Raw genomic sequence first — 25981 nt, forward strand, 5'->3', positions numbered from 1 at the left:
CATTTTCAGGGTAACTATCCAGTTAAGAGTTATACTGGCTTAATGTAATGTAGATTCTGATACCTCATTGCTGGGCAGGTGTTTTAACTCTATCGTTTCTAAAAGAATTTTGAACAGAATACAAGTTTTATTGCCTAAGGGGATTTTTCCTCCTTTCAAAACTTATGAGCAAATTCCAGTGACATTTGCTGATGCACACTCTATTGGATGCTTATGGAAATAAATTCAGAGTCTATCATAGCCAAAAGAGATACATATTATAAATGTGAACACATAAGGTAAGATTTTCCCCTTAAAACACCCACAAATATATTTGCTCAGATTTTCCTGCTATATACTTTAAAGTCAATTGAATGCTATTAAATATGTATCTTGAGATATATTTCTTGGATATGCCCTCTGAATTCTTTTGCACAGTTTTCTTACAAAATATTCTACCGGTACATCATAAATGCAGTTAAAAAGAACTTGGGAAAGAAATCACTGCTTGTTTTGTAATGTGCTTATGGTTTGAAATGACTATGCCTTTACTATTACTGCACACACACGCACACACAACGTTTTTGTTTCCTATGTTGATATCCCTTTCAATATTCCAATACACTTTATAACATTATGAACTCTTAAGAGAGAAGTCTTAACACATTCCATTTCCTACAAATCTTCACTAATATAAATATATTGGCAAGAACTTTGACCAGCAATAGTCATTTCATAGTTAAATAATTACATTTTCTTTTAAGATTAACAAGGATTGGTTCAGAATATCAATATTAATGCACAATTATAAAAAGACAATATTAAGTACCCTTTTATTTCCCTTTGTATCAAGTGCAGTCTTATGAAAGGAACACAATAGAAAATTATTTATATATTAGAGTCTCATTCTAAACAGAGACAAAGCAACATATTCTTATCTTTGAAAAAATATGGTATGTCTTTAGGTTTATTATAAATAACCACATTATATCATGATTTCTTTTTGCCAGCAAATGAAGGATATTGGTTCAGAAACCTTTTCAAGATATGCAAATATTTGATGAAGACATGTTTCCTTGATAAAACACAGCCCTATTACATTTAGAGCAGATAGTAATGAGGAGGTCTTTTTACTAATACATTTAAGGTTCTTGGTAGCCAGTACCATTTGCACTTGGAAAGAAAACCCTCAATTCGTGTGTGTTTTCCCCCATCTTTTTTTAAAAAATAGATACAGTTATTTGTTTACTTTAAAAATCATAAAGATGAAGATAATACTGTTTATTTTTGTTCTCATATAAATTATAAAACTCAAGTTTGTCCGAGTCTCTTTCCCAGAGGAAGCATAAAGCACTTTTGTGGTACTTTCAGCAGAAAATATTTGTATCACATTAAGTTTGACAGACACAATCAAGATTGATATTGCATCCAAAAGCCCAGGGAGAACATTCTTCTGATGCAGTCCTCATGATGGATGTGCTCTGAGGGATTGTTTGATTGCCATGGTTTCACTCAGTTTATAGATCAAAGAGAATAGAAAGACACCACCCTAATCAGTTCAGTTGGAATCTGTCATGTTCCTGACAGCAGACACTGTTCATTTGAGGTCAAAGACACATCCTTTGGAAGACAAAAAGGAGTAAGAATGCAACAACAAAAGAAAGAAGTAATGAGGTAAACTCCCCTAGGAAGGCAGAGTAAGTTAGAATGTCAGGAGAGAGTTCGATTATACCTGACACCTAAATGTTTTTCTAGCCATATTTCAGCTAGCTGCATGGCAGAGGCAAATGTACTTGCTTTGGACCCCAAGCACATCTTGTATTGTCTAGGATCTAGGTTGGGATCACAATGGACTGGATGAAAAACATGCACAACGCCCACTTCTTGGCTTCTAAATGCCTTCAATCCAGACGTTATTACTTTAGTAAAGAGGTCTACATCCTCAAGTCCCCAGCCTTGAATTGAAGTATCAAATCCGCCAGCACTCACAAGATCACTTTTGTAAATGCAAGTGATCCCAAACCCATAGTCTCTCCAAAACCCAGTTTTCTTTGTGAAAACAAAGTTACTGTCCACTGGAGGATTGCCCCCATATGTTACTTTGGGGTCATACTGACTGAAAATAATAGGATAATAAACTTGCTGTCCTTGAATGGTGTTAGCTCTACACCGCTGGAGAAAATCGGGGGTAAATATCAGGTCAACGTCGCAGAATAGCAGCAAAGTGTCATTATCAAAACGAGAGGACGCCGTTTCAAGTCCCAAACCTCTAGAGAAAGGTCCTGTCATAGGAATGACAGCCATGTCTGCCATAGGGTATTTATTACGATACTCACTGATCAGCTCTGTATGTTTGCTGGAATCTTGATCAGAATCTGAGTTAAAAAGAATGACTGCCAGCTTTACGTTCTGCTTAGAGATAAGGCAAGTCTTTTCAAAGTTCTCCATAAATCTCAGGAAAATATCGTACCTCCCTGTGAGAGGGACAAGAATGTGAATCTTCTTGTCACTGCCTCCTCCCATTTCTTTGGCACCTTGGAATGATGAAAAAATCTTCAAGGAATTAGAAAGGAAGGAGAAAGATTGTGTGTCACTGTTCACATTTTCCACAAGGCTTCTTACATCCAGTTCTTCTTCCTCTTTGAAAAACGGTTTACTAAATAATTGTTGAAGGTAGGCATGGCGTCGAACTGGAACGGTGACTTTTCTTCCTTTGTGTCTTTTATATAAAAGAAGCAGATCTAGAATGTATTCCACACCATGTAGAGGGTCAACCCTGCGGTAGCCATACTGTATTTCATTGAAGTCAATCAGCCTTCCCCTAGATTTAGAATTCTCATTGATCATTTCCATTACCTGCATTATAGTGTCATCTAGCGCTGCCCGCAGGATGCTATTAATGCTCTGCCTAGGTGGTTGATTCTCAGCCATAGAGTAAAGGAGCTTTCCAGTCAGAAAGTCCCATTCAATGACCTCAGTCCTATCATGTGGCTGGAAGCGGTTGAAAGATGGCAACATTCCCAGAAGCTGATCATCTTTGCTCATTTCTTCATTACTGAGCTTGCTCATGAGGGCACTTTCCCTATGAAGCTGAATGGTGCGATAACGCAATTCTGAAATTTTACGGGTCAATATGTAATTGTGAAGCCTATACTGATAGGCTGGCCTTTTATTTGGATGAAGTGTAATTGCTGTGTGAATCTTGCTGTTGTGAAGATCTTGTATGTAACCCTTCCGGTTGTGTTCATAATTTTCATGGAACAACTGCTGCATCTAGAAAACAGAAAAAAGAGTAATATTAGATAGGTTGTTCCCAACTGTGAGAAAATAAGTAAACATGGGAGAAATAACATCAATTTAGTTTTCATACCTAATATACTATACTGTAAATTTACTTTTTATTATTCCTCCCCCCCCCAAAAAAAATGTATCCTCATCCACCCATGTAAGGTAAATAAAACATTATTCTGTTACAGATGGGAAAATGGAAATACACCCCAAGGTAAAACTGATTGTGGGGAAAAGGGTAAGGCAAGATGGGGAGGGGAAGTTTTATTAAAAGGTTTAATGGCTACCTAGTCACTCCTTTTAATCTTAAAATGTAAAAGCACTATACTAAATACATTTCTGTAAGCCTCCACACCTCCATATTTTAGTAACTTGCATTATTGCTTTTACAGTAAGTTTGCCAACACAAAACGAACAGCCATTATGTGAAACAAGCTAACAAAACAAGTAAATATGAAATTTTCCTTTTGGATATTTTGAAGCAGCCGTCCCTTTGCTTTCTATATGAAAGCAAAGGGAAGGCTATATTAAAATCTCTTAATATTTCACCACTCAAAGATATCACTTAGGAGAGTGAATAATCAAGAAATCAAAATTAATTGTACAGGAGTCCCTACAAATATTAGAGTCCTAGAAGGAAGAGATTCATTATGAGGGTGGGGGTGGGGAGAACACATGAGATGTTAGGAATCTAAGTGTGTCAAAACATTGCTTTTCAGTAAGAGAATGAGCTTAACAATAGAGAGAGGAAGGTATAGAAAAACCATATGGTGGAAGTGAGAAAGAGGAGCTAAAGTGGCTAATGTCGAATGAATCTGAACAGCAAGAGCAAGAAGGGAGAGTTTTGCCAGGGTGTTTTGCCAGGGTGTTTTGCCAGGGAATATGTGCTTAGAATAGGGTATATTGCTGCACAAGTGCAGCAATTCATTTTTTTATTTTTTTTTGCAAGTGTAGCATAGGCAGCTATGTTGGCACAAATGCTTAGGGATTTCAGTGTTGGTACACAAGAGACTAAATGCTGAACAAGCAAAAATACAGAACATTTTCTAATATCAGACCATGTAGATTTACACAAGATTATGCTAGAGTGAGGCAACATTTAGCAGAATGTAGATCTGCATTTGAGAATCCTGCTTTCTGAACAATCCTGAGGAGCTTTAGCAAAGGAAACCCTGGCATATGCATTTCGACTAGAAGCTGGTTCAAAATGTGGATAATGTAATGTTGCTAAAAGCAATGTGCAGTAGAGTAATGGGGGGAGCAATGTTCAGTAGAGTACTGGAAGAAAAAAATAAGTTAAACCTAAATGAAAATTTAAAAATCATTAACACTGAAACTGACAGAAAGATAGAATGGTTAATGGTTATCATTTGTGCTGCAAATCACATCATTGTAATCCATGTGATTTTTTTTTCCACAACTTTTATTTTTATAGTAAAAGAATAGAACACATAACCATCAAAGAACAAGTACAAGTTGGGATCGATGAATATCCCTGAGTTAGGCTTCAAAGTAATTAGATATTTACAAGCATTTCCTTCAAATAACCATAAAAGCTGGAGGGTTTATGCAGCTATATGGGAACAAAATTACAAAACTCCAATGCACCTACAGAAATCAATAGAGACATGACATTATCAATGAGTTCAATAGGCAGATATAATTAAACTGCAGGGCATAAAACAGCTGGTGCGGGACAAATAGCAACCTGGTCCTCAAGACTCTCATGCCCCAAGAGTCCTCAGTGGTGTGTCTCTGTTTGCCCATCATTTTTGTTTGGTGTCATGCAGGCTTTTTAGCCCAAGGTCATAGTTGCTGACAGCCTTGATGACGGGACACTAGCCACAGGTGTGGTGTGAGCAGATCCAAGATTGGAGCATGTGTGTGATGGTGGAGTCCTGCACCCATCTTGATTCTGCTTTTAGTCATTCAAGCAAGGGTGCCTGCATATTTGAGCACCTCTACTTTGAATGCTTGCTTCATCCCTAAAGGCGAGACAAAATGTTACACAACTCATTTCATCAATACTTTGTGAATTGTGAACTACCGTAGTGTGTGTGTGTATGCACACGTGTGTGTATGTATGTGTCTATGTGCATGTAAGGGATTGTTCAAAGCTCTCCTTGCGCAGGCAGGAGGCAGCCCAGCTCTAGACAGTCTCCATGCCTCAGGAAGGACACCCTCCCAATATACACCTTTAAGGTGAGCTTCGTTGTGTGAGGAGGAATGATGGCTGAAGGCCCTTGAAAGTGAGGAACTAGCCAACCATCAGGTGACCCAATCTGCACTTTCCAAGTTCTCAATTCTCAGGCTGCATACAGCAGGAAAGTATCTCCACCTGAAGAGGGACCTATGTACCCCATCCCCTTCCCCCCATAGGAACACACACCTCTTTTTTCTATTTTGTTATTTGAAGGGGATTTTTTTTTACCCCCTTCTGGTGTGTTTTTTAAAAAATGTGTACACCTGCAGACCCTTGGATTTGCCTGAACTTTGTGATACTTCACTCGTGTGTGTGGGGGGGTGCCCTTTTGGTTACATAAGCATCAGCACTCGGACCTGAACATTGTAAATGGGGGGAATAATAAGTATTTTCTTTTAGTTTTTATTATACTGTCTGGTTTTCAGGGTACAATCCAAGAAATTCAGTGTTTTTGCAGACTTGACTCCCATCTATTCAAATGAGAAATGTTTTTAGCTCCGAGGAGAAAACTTGATTATAAGGCAAAGAATAATGAGAAAAGCACCATATATTTTTCAAGCATTATTGGAAAAGAGGCATTTCAAAAATGTTTACACAAACATACAGAGCTCTCATACAATGGTGCTTATATGTCTCTGTCCTCTGTTTAAACTCTAAGTACAGACTACACAATTATGCTGCTCCCCTTAGGCAACACTGCACTGCTATAAATGTGATTCTGAAGTCTATTGATTCTTGTTGAAAAGAAATATAATCATAGGTAATGTTGTAAAGAGACTCCTACACAGTACAAAGGTTTTCTGTTTACAACCTACAATGACTCCCTTACTTAAGTAACTTATTTCATTCCAGTAATATGTAGTAATTCACATGATTATCCATAATTAGCAATGATTCATAGTATTGAAAGTGTATCAGTTTTAAATCCTGTACAGGATTCTCTTGTAAATTATGCAGGATGATTCTATAGGAGAATAAGGCCTCATTCCACCACCATCTTTAGTACCGTATTTCTTCGATTGTAAGACGCCATCGATTGTAAGACGCACACTAATTTCAGTACCACCAACAGGAAAAAAAAACCTAAGACACACCCGCGATTCTAAGACACACCCCATTTTTAGAGATGTTTATATGGGGGGAAAAGTGCGTCTTAGAAGGTAGTGCAAACATCTTTAATAGGTCAGTTATGGTGAATTACAGCACCATGTACACTGATGGTGCTATATATATAAATAAATAATAATAATAATAATAATAATAATAATAATGTATGAAAATAAAATAAAAACTGAGACTGAAAGCTGAAAGTCAAGCCTTTGTATTAAATATATCTGAACTAATTAATAATTATATCAAACAATGGCCACCATTCTCAACTGTGCATAGAGTCCTGTTTCCCCATAAGCGTTGTTGCTGCAGTTAGCAGCCCCAAATCACTTCTTAAGTGTGAGATGTGAAAAGTAGTTTGTAGTTTGCCCTGGAGCCACTGTAACAAAAAACACATGGAAAGCTCGGAATACGTACACTCTTTTGGCTCCTGTGGTTTGTTGCTAATAATATTCCTGGATGCATACTATTAACTTATGCAATTACTTATCAGAAGATATATATTAAGGTGATGCTTTAATGTAACTACATGAGGTTTATGCTAATACTCATCTCAGTATATTGCCCCATTACGTTCTATTATTTTCAGTGATGCCTACAATTTTCCTAAATGCATGAGAAGCTAAGATTGAAAACCCAGGAAGGTCACTAGAAAGAACGTTAAGATGTGCCACATCATCATAGTGCCTGAAGGAGGGGTGGGCAACTTGTAGCCCTAGATGCTTTCGCCTAAAACTTCCATTTTCGTACCATTAGCCAAGCTGGTACGACTGATGGGGATTGCAGGCCACAACAACGGAAGGACCAGAAGTTGCCCACCTCTGGGTCTAAAGGCTCCCTACCAGTTTACTACACCTGTATAACCTTCAGCCTCAGGAATTTTATTTATGTATTTTTATCCTGCCTTACCTCCAAAGGTCTCAGAACTTCCCCACCCTGCTTTTTATCCTTACAAAACCCAGTGTGATGAGTTTGAGTGTGTGTGTGTGTGTGTGTGTGTGTGTGTGTGTGTGTGAGAGAGAGAGAGAGAGAGAGAGAGAGAGGGGTCCAAGGTCACCTGGTGATCTTCATGGCTGAACGAGAAGAAATCTACTGTTACATGTGGCAACTATCTTATGCATCATGGTGCATGTCAGCTTCTTGATATGATGTAAATACCATGTAAATACAGATAAAAGTGGTGGAACTTTACCGAATAATAGACAGCCAGAGGAAAAACTAAACAAATAGATCAATCTTAGACTATAACTCCCAGTGCTGGCTGGAGGATATTAAGAGTTGTAGTCCAGCACATCTCGAGGTCACCAAGTGGGAGAAGGCTGTAAAAGACTACAAGCTATTTAACATGTTACAAAATAGTGGTAATGTATATTTTCACACTACCTGTAGTATATTTTAACATGGAATAGCCATGGTGTGTTTGGTAATATGTATAACACTATAAATTTAGATGCATTACACAAATGAAGAAATACAGTAGCAGTTGATTAAGGGAATAAGAGTGAGGGAGTTCTACAACTAAATTCTTGTTCTTACTTAATTGCAAACAGCCAGAAAATCCCATACCCTGCCAAGGGAACAGAGCATACATTCTTCCTGAAAAAGAAAGATTTGAAAAAACCAACAAACACAATTTTTCACTTTAAACTTAATAACTTTAGAAAGTTATTAGAAGAATTAATTTACAATACATTTTTTTTTTACAAGTGATCGCTTGAGAATCATATTTTTCAGAGGAATGAGTAGTTGTCTCATACTTTACCTCTTATTTCAACTGAGATTACCCCATCCCACCCCTACATACTTACTTACATGAACAAATGCAAATAAAGGAAACATATTAAGCTTTCGGAAAGTGAAATTGTTCTTAACAGCACATGAGATTAGTAATAAAAATAATGGATACACTCAAGAGAGATTGTTTTGAAAATCATTGGGGACCTAAGGAAAAGTGGAATTAAATGGGACTCACTGCAGAAAGCTTTCTATCTTCTTAATCAATATTTTTCAGTACAATTCATGAATAAAATTATTCAGCTAAGATTTGATTTCTCAGGAGACACAATTCTGTTTTTCATTACTGTTCGCAACTGAGAGGCATTTTTATTCTAGATAAGATTAAAGAAATCCAATTTACAGTATCAAAAGCAACCTAAGCACCATTTCTACTTATTTATTTATTTATTCATTTGGTTTGTACCCCCAGCTTTCTACCAAGAAAATGGCACTAACAATGTTAGAAAAATAAAACTTGATTAAAAAAATAATAAAACAAATATATTAAAAGCACAATTAAAAATACAACAATGATTGGTGGGAGATTTAGGACACATAAAAGGAAGTACTTCTTCACACAGTGCATGGTTAAATTATGGAATTCACTACCACAAAAAGTAGTGAGGGCCACCAATTTGGATGGCTTGAAAAGGGGTTGGATAAATTCCTGGAGGAGAAGGCTGTCAATGGCTACTAGCCCTGATGGTTAGGTGCTACCTCCAGCAGCCGAGTCAGTAAGCTTGTGAACACCAGTTGCTGGGGAACATGGGTGGGAGTGTGCTGTTGCACCATGTCCTGCTTTGTTGGTCCCTGGATGACGGCTGGTTGGCCACTGTGTGAACATCCAGCATGGCACTTCTTATGTTCTTAAGGTTGGACTACTACTGCAATGTGCTGTACATAAGCTGCCTTTGAAGAATGCTTGGAAAATGAAATTCATACAAAACACCGCTACTAGCTGTGACCAGTCATTTGAGACTCATGTCTGTGCTTAAAACAGCTCCACTGGCTCCATTTCCAAGCACAATTCAAAGTGCTGGTGCTCATCTTTAAAAGCCCTATATCACTCATGAACTGGGATCTTGAGGGACTATCTTTTCCAACATCGATATACCTATGCACTGAAAGAATTTTTGGACATCCTTCTCTTGGTGCCTCTACCATCTCAGGTGAGAGGGATGATGACTGAAGAAAAGGCCTTCTTTGTTCTGGCACCCTGTCTTTCAGTGCCAAGCAAAGACTTTTTATTTTCCCATGATTTTATATATCTATTGAGTTTTAACACTGCTGATCTGACATTCCTGTTTTATTGTTTGCCATTCACTTGTATTATGGTTTTATTTATTTTGTTTTTTTGTTTATTTCTGTGTAAAGTGCTCTAAAAAGATCACATAAGGGGAAAGTAGAATGCAATTTAAGCCTCTGCCCTGCTTGTCTTCAAATATAGTGGTAATAAATTCCTCTTCATTCCATGTGGTCCCATTTCCCTTCTCCTCCCCTGCCCACTACATCTGGACAAGGTTTTTTTCCTCCCTGTTATTTCTCCAGTACCACAGCCAGGTATGGAATCAAGGGTTGGCATGGTTGGGCATTTACAGAGGTCCCACTGACAGCAGTTCTCAGAACTTCCCCTCCTCATTATAACTTGCTTGTTCACACACCTCTCAGTTTGGCACAGACAACTGTGGTGATGTGAAGGAGCAGCAGATGCTTCTACCTGCATGTTCACTGGTTCTTTGCCTGGCAAGTGAACAGGTGGTAGCAATGATGAGGAAGAGGAGGAGAAGCAGCAGGCAACAATGCTGCTGAGAAAGTAGACTCACTAAAGGAGAGGGGCCTATTGATAGTGCCTTGCCCAAGGGCCCACTGAAATGTGCCTCTCAGTGGCAGACTAAAGGGATACGATTAGGTTCCTGACCTTATGCTCTGCTGCCATTGAGCAGCAGAGCTTAGACTGGGCTCTAAAGTCAGGAAAAAGTCACGTTTGAGACTTTTCATCTACAACTGACATGCATCATACCTGGCCTGCTGAAGGTGCATGTTCGCACATGCGCGCGCGCACACACACACACACACACACAAAATGGGGTAGCCCAAACCACTTCTACCTTTACTTAGGCCTCCTGCCTTACTCAATAAAACACATGTATTTCAACCTAGTATCACATACCTCATACAACAATTACAGTATATTACAAGAAATATAGGCTGCCTGCACACGATGTTTTCTAAAGAGCTTCAGATTCAGAAGAAGTGAGAGGTTCTTCCTGCAAATAAAACAGGACTTCTTACTAGACTTCTTACTACATCCAAGTCAGTGTCAACAGAACTGAACGACATACATGCCATTTGCTGTGGCTAACCCTTCTATTTTTTCCTACCCAGGCAAATACAATAAATATCGGAAAACACAACATAACTTTTTTAACATTCTAACATGAGCCTTCTTAATGATTGCAAGGAAATAGCAGGGAAACCATGCTAAAAGTTAAAGCACTGTCAATGTTAACAAAAAAAAAATTGGGATATTTACCCAGCACTAGGAAATGATTTGCTCAGCATACCACAACAAAATTTGCTTTATGCCAGTTCAAATTAAATTTTCTTGCATGCAGACACACACTTTCATACTCAGAGGAAAACCCTTTTCTCTACTGAGGCATTGAACAGTGTGATCTCCTTGTCATTCCGCCTCTTTTTTTCATTGTTAGCATTAAAAAAAAAAAAAATTTTAGCCCTTATGGTGTAATCAAGGAGATTAAGTACAGCTTCCTCCCAGCTGATTTTATTAACATTACAATTTTATGATAAATTATGAAGATCCCTAGAGCTAAACATCCAATTAAAATAGCATAAGCATGGCACGATGTCTATTACAATGTTTTTCCTAGAAGAAATTCTAATTATATTGCCATTATACTTTTCCACAGGCATAGTTATGTTTTGTTAGGGGATGAGATGAAAATACAGCATTAATTAGCGCAAATGTATTCTTAAAATCTTATAGAGAAACAGTCTTACCAAAAAAGTAAAACCCAAGCTGGAATTACATGCTTCATGGAGACTGAAAATACAGCTTTTACAATTCTTCTTCCATCTTAATAGAGAATTAACAGGATGTTACGGATTGCCCCCATGTTAGGTTTATGAATTAGTTGCCACTTCTAATTAGCAAAACTTTTTTTAAAAAAATGATAGATTAAGAACACCTCATATGACTCAAGCACTTTTTAAATATCTTAGTACTTAACGAAGAGTTAGTATTTCTGCCACCCAGATGTAACCTTCCCCAAAGGCAAAGCTAATCTTACTACTGATGTTACTACTCTGATAATGATCTCTTTAACATTAGATTTATTTTTAGATAAAGAAGTCTCTAAAAAAAATTTTTTTCACTCATCAGCAATTTCCCATAATAACCGTTTTAGTACATACAGATGAAATAACTGATACCAATATCCTGAAGATGGAAATGAAATATCCTTGCCCTATTGGCATACTCATCCCATGCAAACCACTAATGTGTTTGAACAGCATGTTTTAGCACAATTAATCCATATAGAGCTGAATAAAATAATCACGGCTCCTGACACCAGCATCAAATATTTAGGCACCTGAATGGGTGACATTCACTCAGCCGTGGTCTTTACTGGCTAAGTAATATAGCAAAAAATTAAGCAAACCAATCAGAATGTCATCATTGCTTCCTCGTTTTGTCTTAACCTTTAGCACAAGCAAACTGCCTAAATACTAACCTGGAACCTCATTCTGAACCATAATAAACAATTCATAGAATGCCCCTAAATTTGGTATGAAACATACCATGCAATGGGTAGTCAATACACCAAAATGGCCTGCTTTGTGTATGGGTGGGTACAGGGCCAGTGTCAAAGGTAGACATGGACACCCTTTGAGGGCCCACACAAGATCAGGTGCCCACTGACCAGAGCCCCCTGGACTTGCTCCCCTCTTCATCAGCACAGCCTGCTTGTTCACCTGCTTCTTGCTCTGGCCCAGAAAATGGTAGTGTTGAAGAGGAGCAGTCGATTGCTGCTGCCTACTTGCTCAATGGTTCTTTGCCTGTCAAGCAAGTGGTAGCAATTACGAAAAAGTGAATGAAAGAGCAATAGTAGCTTGTGATGATGGCAGTGCGAAGGTGGACTCACGGAGGGGGCCATTGGGGATGTGTCACTCAAGTGCCATCAAAACCCTGGAGCCACACTGAGTAGGCATCACACAGAGGCAATTTCAAGGAGATGAACTGTCTCATTTGAACAATCATACTTCAGCTTAGTAAGCTGGGTAAGAATGAGTTTTTTGCCCATGCACACAGTCCATTTGCACCTCCCTTTGTGACATGGGCTAACTAGAGTCTTTCTAAACAGAAAAACTCTGATTAACCATAGTTGCCTGTTCTGTCTAGGACACAATGGTTCTGAGTTTCCAAACTCAAACTGTGGTTTAATATCCTGGCTTGTTCTGAAGCTGGTAATGATAGTACCCAGTATAGACAAAATGAGAAGCTATGTTTAATTAAAGGCTTCCTGGTTGATTGCGCCAAAAGACACATTCATATATTGGCTTAGTAAACCAACACAGGTTTATTTTAACTATGGTCTAGTTTTGCTATAATTAAACCATATATTTTGGTTGTAAATTAATATTTCTAGATATTCTTGTATGAATAAACTCAATTTTTTCATATTATAATGTATTCATCTGCTTTATTCCACTGTTCAGAAAGCAAGCTGTGGTCTGTTCTCTGTGTTGTCAATTCATTTTTTTAATATTTATGATTTCTTCCAACACATTTTCACCAACACTAATTTCTTTCTTTCTTTGTCCTCCTTTTTTAAAAATAATAATAATAAATTAAATTTAAAAGTTGACATCTATTATTAATTTTGAAAGGAAATCAATTCTCAATTTTTTTTTCCAATTCTCAATTATTTAAAGATCTGCTATTGGATGTAAATGAACAATGTAAAGACTTTGATTTGTTTGCAATGAACTCCTACAGTCAAACTCTAGCAATACTCTAGTAAATGACTGTTCCAAGCTGTTGTGTTTCGTTTGGATTCTGTATATGAAACTTCTGATGTATAATTTATTAATGCTAAAATGTATATATAAAAATAATAATAAAAAGGAAAAGCTGACATTACTTAGCAAAAGAATAAACTCTTCAGTGCTTTCATGTAGAGATACTCTTTGTTCATTGCATGTAGCTTTTGAAAAATCAGACCACTTGAAAAGGTTACATTGGAAAGTACTTCCGAAATAATTCTTGCCTTGAATGTATAAATATTGACTTCTTCTGGTAGCAGCTTCTCATAAATTAGTGTTATGATTGCCATCAAATTAGAGAGTTAGGAAGCAAACAGTTATTTAGTTACATACACTACTTCAAGGCAGTACCCTTTTTACCTACCAGACGTCCACAGAGTCAAATCCATTTAATCAGACCTCACATGTACTATAAATGGAGAGCATACAAACAAAGAAAAACCATGATGGATCAGGCTTAGGGTCGACATAGTCCAGCATTCTGTTCGCACAGCGGCTAATCAGCTGCTGGTGGGAAACCCACAAGTATGTCATGAGTGCAATCGCACCATTGCATCATGTTCCCCAGCAGCTAGTATACAGAAGCATACTTCCTCTGATACTGGAGGTAGCAGAGAGACATCAGGACTAGTAGCCATTGATAGCCTTCTCTTCCGTGAATTCCTCCCAAATTTATGATTAAGCCACCCAAATTTGTGGTTATCACTAGAACGTATTGTAGACAATTCCATAATATAATTATGCGCTGCGTGAATTACTGCCTTTTCTCTTTCCTATATCTTCCACAGTTCAGCTTAATGGGATGTACCTGGATTCTAATATTATGAATGAGAGAGAAAAATGACTTCCAATCCACTTTCTTCACACCACACATAATTTTGTATACCTCTAGCATGTCTGCCCTCACTTGCCTTTTTTGCTAATCTAAATAGTCCCAGGCATGTAAACTTTCCTCAGAGGGGAGTTGCTCCAGCCCCTTGATCATCTGGGTTGCCCTTTTCTGCATCTTTTTCAACTCCACTATACCCATTTTTAGGTGTGGTGACCAGAACTGTACATAGTATACTTAGTATGTCTGCACAATAGATTTGTATCAGGGCAAGTATGATATTGGAGGTTTTATTTTCAATTCCTAGTGCAAGTACATTGTAAAATTATACTGCAGAGCAAATAGGTCCAAGAGACACATGACATGGTGCACACATTTCGCCAGGTTAGAATTCATGTCCTGTTTAGCCTGATTTCTAATAACCACAGTCAGTCAAATCCTGAGAGCAACTCAGGCCTTAGCTAGACCTAAGGTTTATCCTGGGATCGTCCCTGCCTGCTCCCGGGATCCCCTGTGTGTCACTACGGCCACAGCTAGACCTAAGGTTTTTCCTGGGATCATCCAGGGTTCGCCCCTGCCTGAGCACTGGATCCCCTGTGTGTCACCTAGATGAACAGGTTTGACCCCTGGACGATCCAGGGATAAACCTTAGGTCTAGCTATGGCCTTAGATGAACAGGGATAACCCCGGGACGATCTCGGGATAAACCTTAGGTCTAGCTAAGGCCTCTGTCACTCTCTGTCACAATTCTACATGACCAACACAATCACATTAGTTGTGGCAACCCCAGCTCATCAGAGGAGAGGGAGCAGAGAAAAAACTTTTTCTGACTTCAGCAGAACAGAATGCATGTAGAAGAGAAATCATATGAGATTGGACTCTAAACGGAAGGAGCTTCCTTTAATGACTTCTTTCAGAAGAAAACTCTTTTCATTGCAGAAATGGGTTATTTGAATCCAACTCATGATATTCTCCATTAGTTTATCCACCTAGGGGCCTTGCTAGACCTACCTTATAATCCATCTGGGAGTTGGGGCGACGGCGCACTACAGCTAGTGTGTGCTGTCGCCCTCTTCCAGACGTAACATGCGACGGGGCAAGGGGAAGCCCCATCGCGTCCGCCATTTTGTTTGGAAGTTAAAGGGCCATGTGCACTGGAGCACACCGCCGGAGAAGGTAAGTAATTTTTTTTAAAAAAAATAAAGCCCCCCCGCACCCCCTGCCCGATTCCCTCCCTGCCTCCTCGCTTGTCCTCCCCCCCGTCCACCAGGCCTGTCCCCGTCCCCGATCTTCTCCCCCCCCCGCTTGCCAGGCCCAATGTCCGCTCTTCCCCCGCCCGCCCCCTTGACATCCCCGATGCCCGCTCTTCCCCTACCTGCCCCGCTTGCCAGGACCGATGCCCGCTCTTCTTCCCTCGCCCCCCGCTTGCCATCCCCAATGCCCGCTCTTCCCCCCCTCTCCTGCTGGGTCCAGCCTTCCCCCGCGGCCCCTATCTCCCCCCCCGGGAACCCCCAGCCCAATGGGTACAGCGCTCCTATGAGCGCTGTGCCCAGTCCGTGGCTTCTCCCGGCTACTCGCGAGTAAGCAAGCAGCCGCAAAAAGCCACGGACCCTGCTTATGCCGGGTTAAGGCAGGTTTCAGCACGGCCTGACCCCGGATTTCCCTGTGCGACATCTGGATGCACAGGAGGGAAACCGGGCCTCACACCACGCTAACGGTGTGGGGTAACACAAGTATGTAGAAGTACAAATATTTAAAGACTTTCTTTTGGTAGAATTACAAAATATTTAGAACGGGGTGGGCAACTTTGGATGGTCTGGGGACCATTTTTGCTGTCCCTCCCCCAGCGAGACCACATTCCACAGGCCTCCTCGAAAGCCAAAAAAATCACGACTGAAAGGTTAACTTCAACCAAATTCATGATGAAACCAGATTTTGGGCAAAGCCTTTTATTTAGGGCTCTCAGAACAGTGAAGGCTTATTTAATTCCTCTTCCAAAAGCCTTGACAAATGATATAATTTATTTTACCCCATTCTGTATAACCCCATTCTCTTCTCCCAGGCATTTTTAACAGCATTTTAACACCATTTAACAACGTTAAGTTTGTTTTTAATGGACCCCACAATTGTTGTTTTTAAATGGATACTGTTGTTTTTATACTGTTTTTATGTGTGTGTGTGTGTGTGTGTGTGTGTGTTTTAAATTGTATACTTTTAATGTTTACTATTTTTAAATGTTGTTAACCGCCCAGAGAGCTTCGGCTGTGGGGCGGTATATAAATGTAATAAAATAAAATAAATAATAAATAAAATGCAGCCTCCAAAATAACAGGATGTAGCTATTCTTTAATACTTTTAAATAACCTTTTCAGATCAATTGAACATCTACCTGGGGTATTAACAAGTAAAATTAAATTCCTCATTTACTGAAGTCTCATCGCTCCTGACATTTCTGTATTATTTTGTCTTTACCTTTATCTCATTTATATAAGCTATCGTCTGATGAAGGCTTATATGTAGCATTCCATGGTCAAACATGCTGCTCTGCAAGAGAAACTCTTTGCAATGCAGAACAAATCTTTTGCTACAAGTCATAGCATTACAAATGTAATTCAAGGACAATATGTGTTTAGAATAAAAAAGCAACTGAAGAGCACGTTTTTTAAAAAATTTCTGAAAATACCAATCCGTTTATCTCAGTAACACATTTAAAATGATCTTTCTTCTCCAGTGTCCCATATTATGTTCCAATATGTGAAGGGAGAAAGTGGCTGGCTCTAGCTCTCAGCATTACAGGCAGGGATGAACAGTTATCAAGATAAGCTGCTACCACCCCTTACTTCCACCTCAGTCTGAGCCAGGGGTCTCTCAGATGTTACAAGACACTCCTAGGGCTTAAGAAATAAATGCCCAAGCTAGCAACCTCTATTTTGAAGCCCTAGGCCTCAAACATCAGTAGCAACACGAAGAACAAAGCTCTGGCTTTAGTTCCAAGGCTTGCTCGGAAGGAAGCACACACAACATGTGAGGTAGGTATTAAGTTAAATAGGGAAAGGAGAAAAAGGAAATAAAGGGCATAAAAGAACCAGATTATATCTGGAAATACTGCTTCATGGTAAAAGCAACAAAGCTTACCTAAAACCTGTCTATACATACCTAAGCATGGGTCTTCCAATAGGTCAGGTCCAAACAGACATTTGTGGAGTCAAAATCAAAGCCAGAAATTAAGATGAATACAAATAAAACTGAACAAAGACAAAGGGCAACTATAGCCCCCTCGACAAATGTGAGCTGAGCCTCCTTAGTCAATCACCAGCTGGCTGAATAGTGTTCCTAAACTTTCTTGGTGGTGGGGTGGGAGAGTACTCAAGAGCAGCACAGCTGATAATTAAGTCTAATTGGCAAGAGTTCTGCTCCAGTCTTGAAGGACCTTGAGACCAGAACAGCCAGTGAGTGCGGGCCCATCATCACAAAACAATTTTTTTAGACTGCTAGATCACAAAATGTAAAAGGGATTTCATGACACAGTAAATAACATCAGACAAACACAGGGCATGACTACACCTAAGGGTGAAGGAGGAAGGCGGGAGGATTGCAGACTTACTTGCTTCTGCCATCCTTCTCCAGCATCTGTACAGCCGTGCAACATCTCGGAAGGGAGAGGGACATCGCAGGAGCTCTATTTTTTAAAGAGCCCCCCACGCACGGTGAAAAAGTAAGTGCAACCCCCCTACCAAACTCCGTTCCCCCCCCCCAGCTGCCATCCCAGGGATAGCGAAATTGCTTCCACCCCACCCCCATGGGCACAGAGCCACCCCATGCAGTTCCGTGCCTGTTTGCAGACCCGTGATCGTGCGCCACACCAGCAGCAGTCCTCGAGGCTGTCCTGGGACCACGGAAAAAACGTGAAATCCCCAGTTTCATTTATCCTGGGGGAAATCTGCGGTCGTCCCTGGTTGACCCCGGGAACCCCTTTGTGTCATTTGGATGAACAGGGATGACTAGAGATGACCGTGGGATAAATGAATCATGTAGACATGCCTGCAATTTGCTAAACCTCTTCAAAGGATCCAGTCCAGGGATCTTACAGACAGTAGGATGGAAGCAATGGTCCCTTAGCTTTGGTGCTAGAAGCAGAACTGTGCTGGGTCAGTAACAACCACTGGTGTGCTGGGAGAAAACTACAGTGTGGTGGAAGAGCACTCCACAACAGTACTTTTAGATGTGCCAAGGTGCTATTTTAGTTGCCATAACAGAAGATGCTGCTGCAATGACAAGTCATGTAATTATCACATTGTAAGTAGCACTGTAAAATCATGAGCAACATGAAAAGCTGAAAGAATACCCAGGAATTTAAAAAAAGAAAAAGAAAAAACTTAAACTGCAAAGTAACAACTTCACTTTCAAAAAACAAACAAAAGAAAAGTATATTGGAAATACAAACAATGTATGTTAAAGAACTCCAGAAATATGAATACTGAATATTTCACGTTCATAATGGAAACACATGATAAACCTTTAAAAAAAACAGTTGGAAAATAGTACATTTTACGACTTGCATGGGCATGGTGAAATTTTCCAAAATGAGTGTGTTAGAAAAATAGGTTACTTGTTTTTCTAAAGTACTTACTGCTATGAAATGTCTTTTGAAATGCTTTTGAAAGCTATTTGCAGGCTGAGTACATCTATCTGTTCATACTGAAGCTAAGACAGTGGGTGGGGAGGATACCCGGGACACAGCTTTTTTAGCTGTAGAACCCAACACTTTGAATAGATACCCACACAAAGTTAGGTCCACCTGCACCCATCTCTGCACACTTCAGTGAAGACAGTTTGATTTCAGAAAGCTTTTGCAGATTATTACTCTTATATGGATTTTACACTGCTACTATTGCTTTTGGTGTTTTAATCTGTTTATCAGATTACTGTTATTTATTATTGTTATTATTGTGTGTTATTTTATTATTTACTTGTATTGTATGCCATCTTGAACCTCCTATAAAAACTGGTGGGATCTGAAAAATAAATAAGTGCATAAAACAACCTTGTCTTTATATTAACTTCACTGGAGGGGCGGAGGGAGCTTACCTAGGAAGGAGATAATTAAGGGATAAAATAAGGTGCCTTCAGCAGCAAACTAATCCTGAGCTTGAATGGAAAGGAAGGAAGGAAGGAAGGAAGGAAGGAAGGAAGGAAGGAAGGAAGAGGAACTCACACAGGACAATTTTGTGTTGTAAATAAGGATGTCATGGCTGGGCACTGTTGAGACAAGCCTGTCCAACCTTTAAAATGGGGAAGAATTCAGGTGGTATTGAAGCTTTTAGAGGGAGAGGGCCAGAACAAACATTATTTTAAATTTGTATCTAGCAGCTACATCTTTGTTTCATTTTTAGACTAAAGTCAGTAAAAGGCCCCCAATCTGGATCAAGCCTCTAACACGGGGATGGGGGGAGGCTCTTAAAACCTGGATTAAGAGCTCTCCATCTACTCTAGAATAGGAATGGAGGGAAAGCCATAGCTCCTAGATACAGATTTAAAATTATGTCATTTTTGCCCTTCAAGGTCCCTTGCTCAGATTCTATGAAAATGAGCCACAGCAGTCATTTTCTCTTTTGCATTTGGCTCAAGTTTTGGTCAATCCAACATATTCCTAAAGTCCACTATTTACTCACAACACATGCTATGAATAAACAAACCTTTCTAACAGATTTCAAATCCTGCATGGAAAATAATGAACAAATTAAACAATGTTATGAAAACAAATTAAATGGAAACTATTTCCCCATGATTCCTGAATTTCCCCCCTACATCTCAGATCCCTCAGAAGTGAGGAAAGATAGGATGTTGCAAAATAGTTCTTCATACTAGTTAAACTACTTGATATGACACACTCTTCCCTTGCCTTTTTCCTGTAAAACGGTAATTATGAGAGAGTCGAATATAGGCATGGCTCTGAAATAGAGCAGTTCTCAGCAGAAAGCTCTCAAGTCTTCTCAGTGAACAAAGATCCTTATATCTCAACGAAATCCAGTGGGGCAAACTGCCAAGAAAGCAAACATTCTAACTCTACCTTTACAGTAAATTATATAATTTCACAGTTTCAGATTCATCTTGTTATATGACATCATAGTTCTGAATAGATGGTTACAAACCCTAGCCTGTGATGGCATCAATAAGTCTTTACCTGATGGAATGTCACAGTTCGTAATTTAATGTACAAACAGAAGCATGAAAGCTCCATTTTTCCAAGGACATCAGGCAGTACAACAGCAAGGTTTGAAAGGATTGAAAAACTAAATATCTAGCTGGTATGCTAATAAAACGCTTGCTTTATGCTAGTATTGAAGGCAGAAACCAAAAGGTAAATGAAGTGCATTTAAAACTAAATGCAAAGCTCGTCTATTTTATAGAAAATAGAAGCAAACATCAACGTTTTATATCATTGATCTTGCATAAATGATTGGATTGAGGGATTGTTCATTATTTTATTATTAATTCTAGAGAACATTATTGAACTGTGGATTCTAATTACATATTTTGTTTTATGATGTTTTAAAAGTGTGCGCCGCCTTGAGAGGGCCACATAACCCCTAAAGGCAGTAAATAAATATCTCACATCAATACATTTCATAGAGAATAGCAGTCAGCTGCTAAGGTGTATAGAGGGAAACCACCATGTATCTTTTATTGTTCACTACTCGAGAATCTGTTTAGATGTGGAGCAGAAAATAAATGTTGCAAGTAAATACGTAAAACACAGACCGCAGCAAAGAGGCCCTCCCTAGAGTCATTTCCTCAGTTTTAAAATTGCCCCTTCCTCCTTAGATCTGTCAAAGAACATTCTGACAATGCATCTAGCACAAGATGGAGATTAAGATATACAACATTCAGACTACTTCCTTTGGAGAACACAGACCCTTAGATGTTTAAGCGTAAGGCAAGAAAATAAGTATTGATTGCATTAACATAGGGTCAAACTGCATAATAAATTAATTGCATAGCATGCAGCCGGTCCTCTTTTTTTTCCTAATCCAAAGTAAGTGTGGAGAGCCCTAATCTGGATTACGACAACTACATATGGGGAGGAAAGGTTCAGTCCTTTCCTCCCCAACTACTCCCCACCCACCAAAAATCGCTCTCCCCAACCTCAATCTGATGCAGATTTTTTTAAAGCCTCCACTGGTACTAATGGAGACTTTTCTGTCTCTTTCAGCTGCTACCAGATAGGAGGCAATTTCGAAGGGGGAACAGCTGCAGAGAGAAGGATTAAACCTCCCCTTCCTGTGCATAGTGGTCCTGATTTGGATTGCCCCCCTCACTTACTTTGGAGTAAAGTGAGGGCCAGCTGCACACTACATAATTAATGTAACCTAGTTTGACCCATTTCAGAATTCTACACTTACTGAGTTACTAGGAACAAAGAAAGAGATATGAAGAATTATTGAGCAGTTTAAAAAGATGCAGCAGTCTATTGAGGATAATCAGGAGCTCCAACGAAATAATTAAATATCTGAATAGAAGAAGAAACAGATGATTGCTTGCTACATTTTCTAGAAGGCCAAGGATTTCTCAAAAGAGATTGCCAAATTAACTCCCTCGACATCTCATTTTACATTCAGCATCACTTTACATAGGCCAGTTGCAGAGATGTAAAATAATTAAATATAGCAGAATCAGTCAATTTTTCAAAAGTTATGATTAAAAATGTGATGGTCCTTTTAAAAAAATCCACATGCATCCCTCCAGCAAATTAATCCAAAACTGCAGGTCAGGACTAACTTCAGTCCCATTGTTTCCAATCATTCTACACTATGTATTACTAAGCCTGGATCCAACCCAATGTTCCTTACATGTAGAATTCCACAAATTTTTCATTTTTGTGTGCAGAAAAAGTAAACATTTGCTGCACACTAACAACCTGTTTCAAGTATTTTTTAAAATCTTTCTTCCCCTACCACTAAGTCTTGTTCTGAAGGAATTTAGCAGTAGAATGTTCTTTTAGTTACTGACTGGGTTCGAACGTTGCAATAATTTACCATGGGTTAAATAAGCCATGATGCCTTATTTAACCCATCATAGGTTATCATGTCATCTGTGGGGGGCTTAACCCATGATAGCTTATTTGGCCAAAATAACCCACTCTGATAGAGTGGATTATTTAACCCATCATGGGTTATTGTGTTGTGTGGTGGTCACAGTGGATTATTTTAGTAGCTTACAAAAGTGGTCAAAACTGCTGCCGCTCTCCTCCAGCCAGCAGATCTCTGTTTCCATGATCTGCCTAGCAACTGATGGTGCTTGCAGCCCGACCCCACCCTAGTCCTTCCCCAAGCAGGGCACTCTGCAGGGTTTTCAATGGGCCTCCAGGATGTGTATGAAGTTTGGTTCCAATCCTGTAAACTTCCAAGGGTGTATTTGCAGCATCCTCTTTTTGGTGCACATGGGGGTTTCACACAGGGTTTTGATGATGCATTGGATGCCTCTTGATTAGGGAAGGCTGTATATGAAATTTTGCCCCAAACTTGCATACGTCAAACACTTTAGAGCGCCCAGCCCCTTTCATGTTGAAGCTGGAAGCACTAAATTAAATAATCCCCTCTCACTGGGATATTGTGGAAGGTTATAACAGGCTGTTGTAATGTTGTCAATGGGTGAAACAGCACCACTTCTGGGGAGGGAGAACAGCAGCAGGGCAGGAGGCAGGGAATAACTCAGATTATGAACATAAATATTACTTAAGCATTATCATGGCTCAAAGTGATGTCCAAACACAGTCAGTGCTAACACTAAAGAAGACAAGCATCAATTTTCTAAGTAGACTGATTATTTTAAACACAATTATATTCTTGTTTTAATAATGCCTACTTTTGGATCCTCCCACATCAGGTAATTTCCGTAATTAAATCAAATTCCTGATTAAATCATGACTGAGCTTGTAGGATTTTAATTTAATAATTCCCAGTAGTAATTTGTAATTTTACCAAGAACAAATTGATATATTGAAATAAATTTAATTAGCATTACAGTTCACATTTGAAACTGTAGCAAAATATTGAAATATAACTTAGAAGTCATGGCAACAAAATAGAAAATTCTTGCAAACTTTCTGTGCCTGATTTCTACTTATAACGGGAGTGGTAATTTCAATAAGCTTTCACATACTTGTGCAGTTTCCTCATTATAGCAACAGACTACCTACGAATAAATTTGACTAACAAAAAACCAGGCGCTTATCCAACCAGTTCCTCCTCACTCGCATGGCTCGAGGCTGCTGCAGGAGCTTCCTCTTTTCCTCTTACCGTATTGCTTCGATTCTAAGACGCCATCGGTTCTAAGACTCACTCCATTTTTAGAGCTGTTTATTTAGGGAAAAAAGTGCGTCTTAGAATCGAAGAAATACGGTACCTTCTCTCTGTTCCTGAGAGTTCAAAGCTGCATTGTAACTATCATATAATTTGTTACATATTCCAGGTCTACAGAAAGAAAACAGCATTTCATTGTCAAGTAGCAATATGAATGCAGTTCTTATAAATTTCGTAACTGATCCTGGACACATGACATAAGAGAGAGTATGTGTCTGCGCGTGGAGAACCAAGATTCAAATTCCTGCTTACATCCATGATGTAGAAAGATTGGTTGCTGCCATATCGTGAAATCTATGAAGTGTTGCTCTATCTGGACAGCTTTGATGCCACAATGCTTACAGCAACCAAAATGTCAAATGTATGTTGGCATTTGGGTCATCATGATCCATACCCTTATTTGCATTGTTTAACATAAGCCCACATCAGAATGGTCCTGTGAGTAACGAAACCATGGGACAAATCATGCCCCACAAGAGTCAAAAATCACGTTTTCCAGAAGACCTGTTATCCTATAATCCCAATGCATGGAACTCTACCATGAAGTGACTGCAAAAATGATTCATTAATATGAGTATGTGTGTATGAGGGAAGGAGGGAGGGGAGAGGGAGTTAATAGAGTTCAGTTTAGAGACGTATAAAACAATCTGAATTTGCTCAATGTGATTGTTGGGGTGGGGGGAGGCTTGCAACGGTGAATTGATTAATATGTATTCATTTATCAAAGGATGACATCTCTAATTTTTGTACTTGTTTCTACTAAGGAAAGGCAGGTAGTAATCTTACCTTTTACTGCAAAACATTTTTCTAGCCTCAGTAACACACAAAAATGGCATGGCCAGAGGGCTTTTAATATACATCCATTCAATATTGACTTCACAGGAGACAAAGTAATCTCTGTACCTGTTTTTTCATCAGTTTTTATAGTATTCAAAACCTTGACCCATGGAGGGCAGATGGTCATGTATTGCCCTCTCCTATCCCATCCTTTATTTATTTATTTATTATTACATTTATATACTGCCCAATAGCTAGGGCTCACCAAACTTAGCAGTAAACACACACACACACACACACACACACACACAGAGCGAGAGCGAGCACTTTCTGGGAGGCCCTTCCCATGTTGATGAAGAAGGTCTGAAGAGGAAATATTACCATGTTTGACTGAACCCTGATAATATACTCCTTCATGAGTTTGGGAACCCTGATTGTGTAGTCGAACAGAGTTACAGTTCCTCTTCAGACCTTCTCTACCAAAATGGGGAGGTTGGGAATGAATGGAGAAGGGCTGGGGCACAAATTCCCATCTGTCCTCCACAGGTAGAGATTCTATTTAAATCCAGAGGTCTATTTAAAAAAGTCCCTTAAACTACTGAAGTTGACTGCTAAAAGCATTACTACTCTCAACCACATGAGCATTTTATTAGATTCAGTGCCACTTGATATGGTTTGACTGCTCAGCATACTGGATACGTTGTTGCATTCACAGCTCCTCAGACAGTACATTTTAACATTTACTAATTAGATAACAACCAACTAATATCATAACAAAGCCTTATTGAAGAGGGAAGAACTTTGATCCTGTCCATGTCTCATTTCCTAGCAAAAATAAATCTCACACTTTAAAATGTATGTCCCAGAATATTTGCCCCCATCCCATCAGAAAAAGCTAAACAACATGGAAAGAGTGGCAATGTATCCTGAATACTAGTTTTCCATTGACTATTGGGCCATGAGAATAAGCTTCAGTCCAACTGCATTTTAAAGGATCTTAGGAAACAGACGGTGTTGCAGGAAGAGCTTCCCACAAAGTAATGTGTCTCTGTCCATTTAGAAACACAAAACAGAGACTCTATCAGTTCTTTCCAATGGTAAATCAGGTTTTGGAGAAATCCCCAACTGCTGAATAGGCTCTTTACAACCCAAGGAGCTTCTTAGGCTTCCCCATAATTATCTCTTGTAGCCCTGCTGGATCGTAATTTACAGTAAAATAAGCCAGGAATCATCTAGTGAGGACCTAGGCAGAGCATTAATTACCCATCTCACCTCAGGGGAACTCACCTAGGCATTTCAGACTCCTATGTCAGATAACACCAGAGTGTCCCTGTATTTCTGTGAAATTGTTCAAAACATTGTTTTCTTAATAGATGCTGAATCTCTTATTATATTGTTGTGCTTCAAATTTTTAGGCTTAAGAGAACATGCTGATAACTGGTAATTGTGAAATACGATAAACGTGACCCACCCTGCACAAATTCTTGAAATGTGTTTTTCTATTTCCTTTCCCCAACAAAGATGGAGTTCTGGGGTGAAAAATTGAGGAATCACAGATTTACAATAGGGTTACAATAGTTATCAATATAT

General features: G+C 39.1%; 1 protein-coding gene across 1 annotated transcript in view; it reads right to left on the minus strand.

Moving 5' to 3' along the window:
• Positions 1 to 632: 632 nt before the first annotated feature.
• Positions 633 to 25981, minus strand: part of CHSY3 (chondroitin sulfate synthase 3) — a 118587-nt gene continuing 93238 nt past the window's right edge. The window contains exon 4 of the mRNA XM_063128404.1: positions 633 to 3252. Within this exon, the coding sequence (XP_062984474.1) occupies positions 1690 to 3252 (1563 nt within the window). The 3' untranslated portion in view covers positions 633 to 1689. The remainder of the gene's footprint in view (positions 3253 to 25981) is intronic.

The sequence above is a fragment of the Elgaria multicarinata genome, chromosome 6 (genome assembly GCF_023053635.1).
Source record: "Elgaria multicarinata webbii isolate HBS135686 ecotype San Diego chromosome 6, rElgMul1.1.pri, whole genome shotgun sequence".
Taxonomy (NCBI): domain Eukaryota; kingdom Metazoa; phylum Chordata; class Lepidosauria; order Squamata; family Anguidae; genus Elgaria; species Elgaria multicarinata.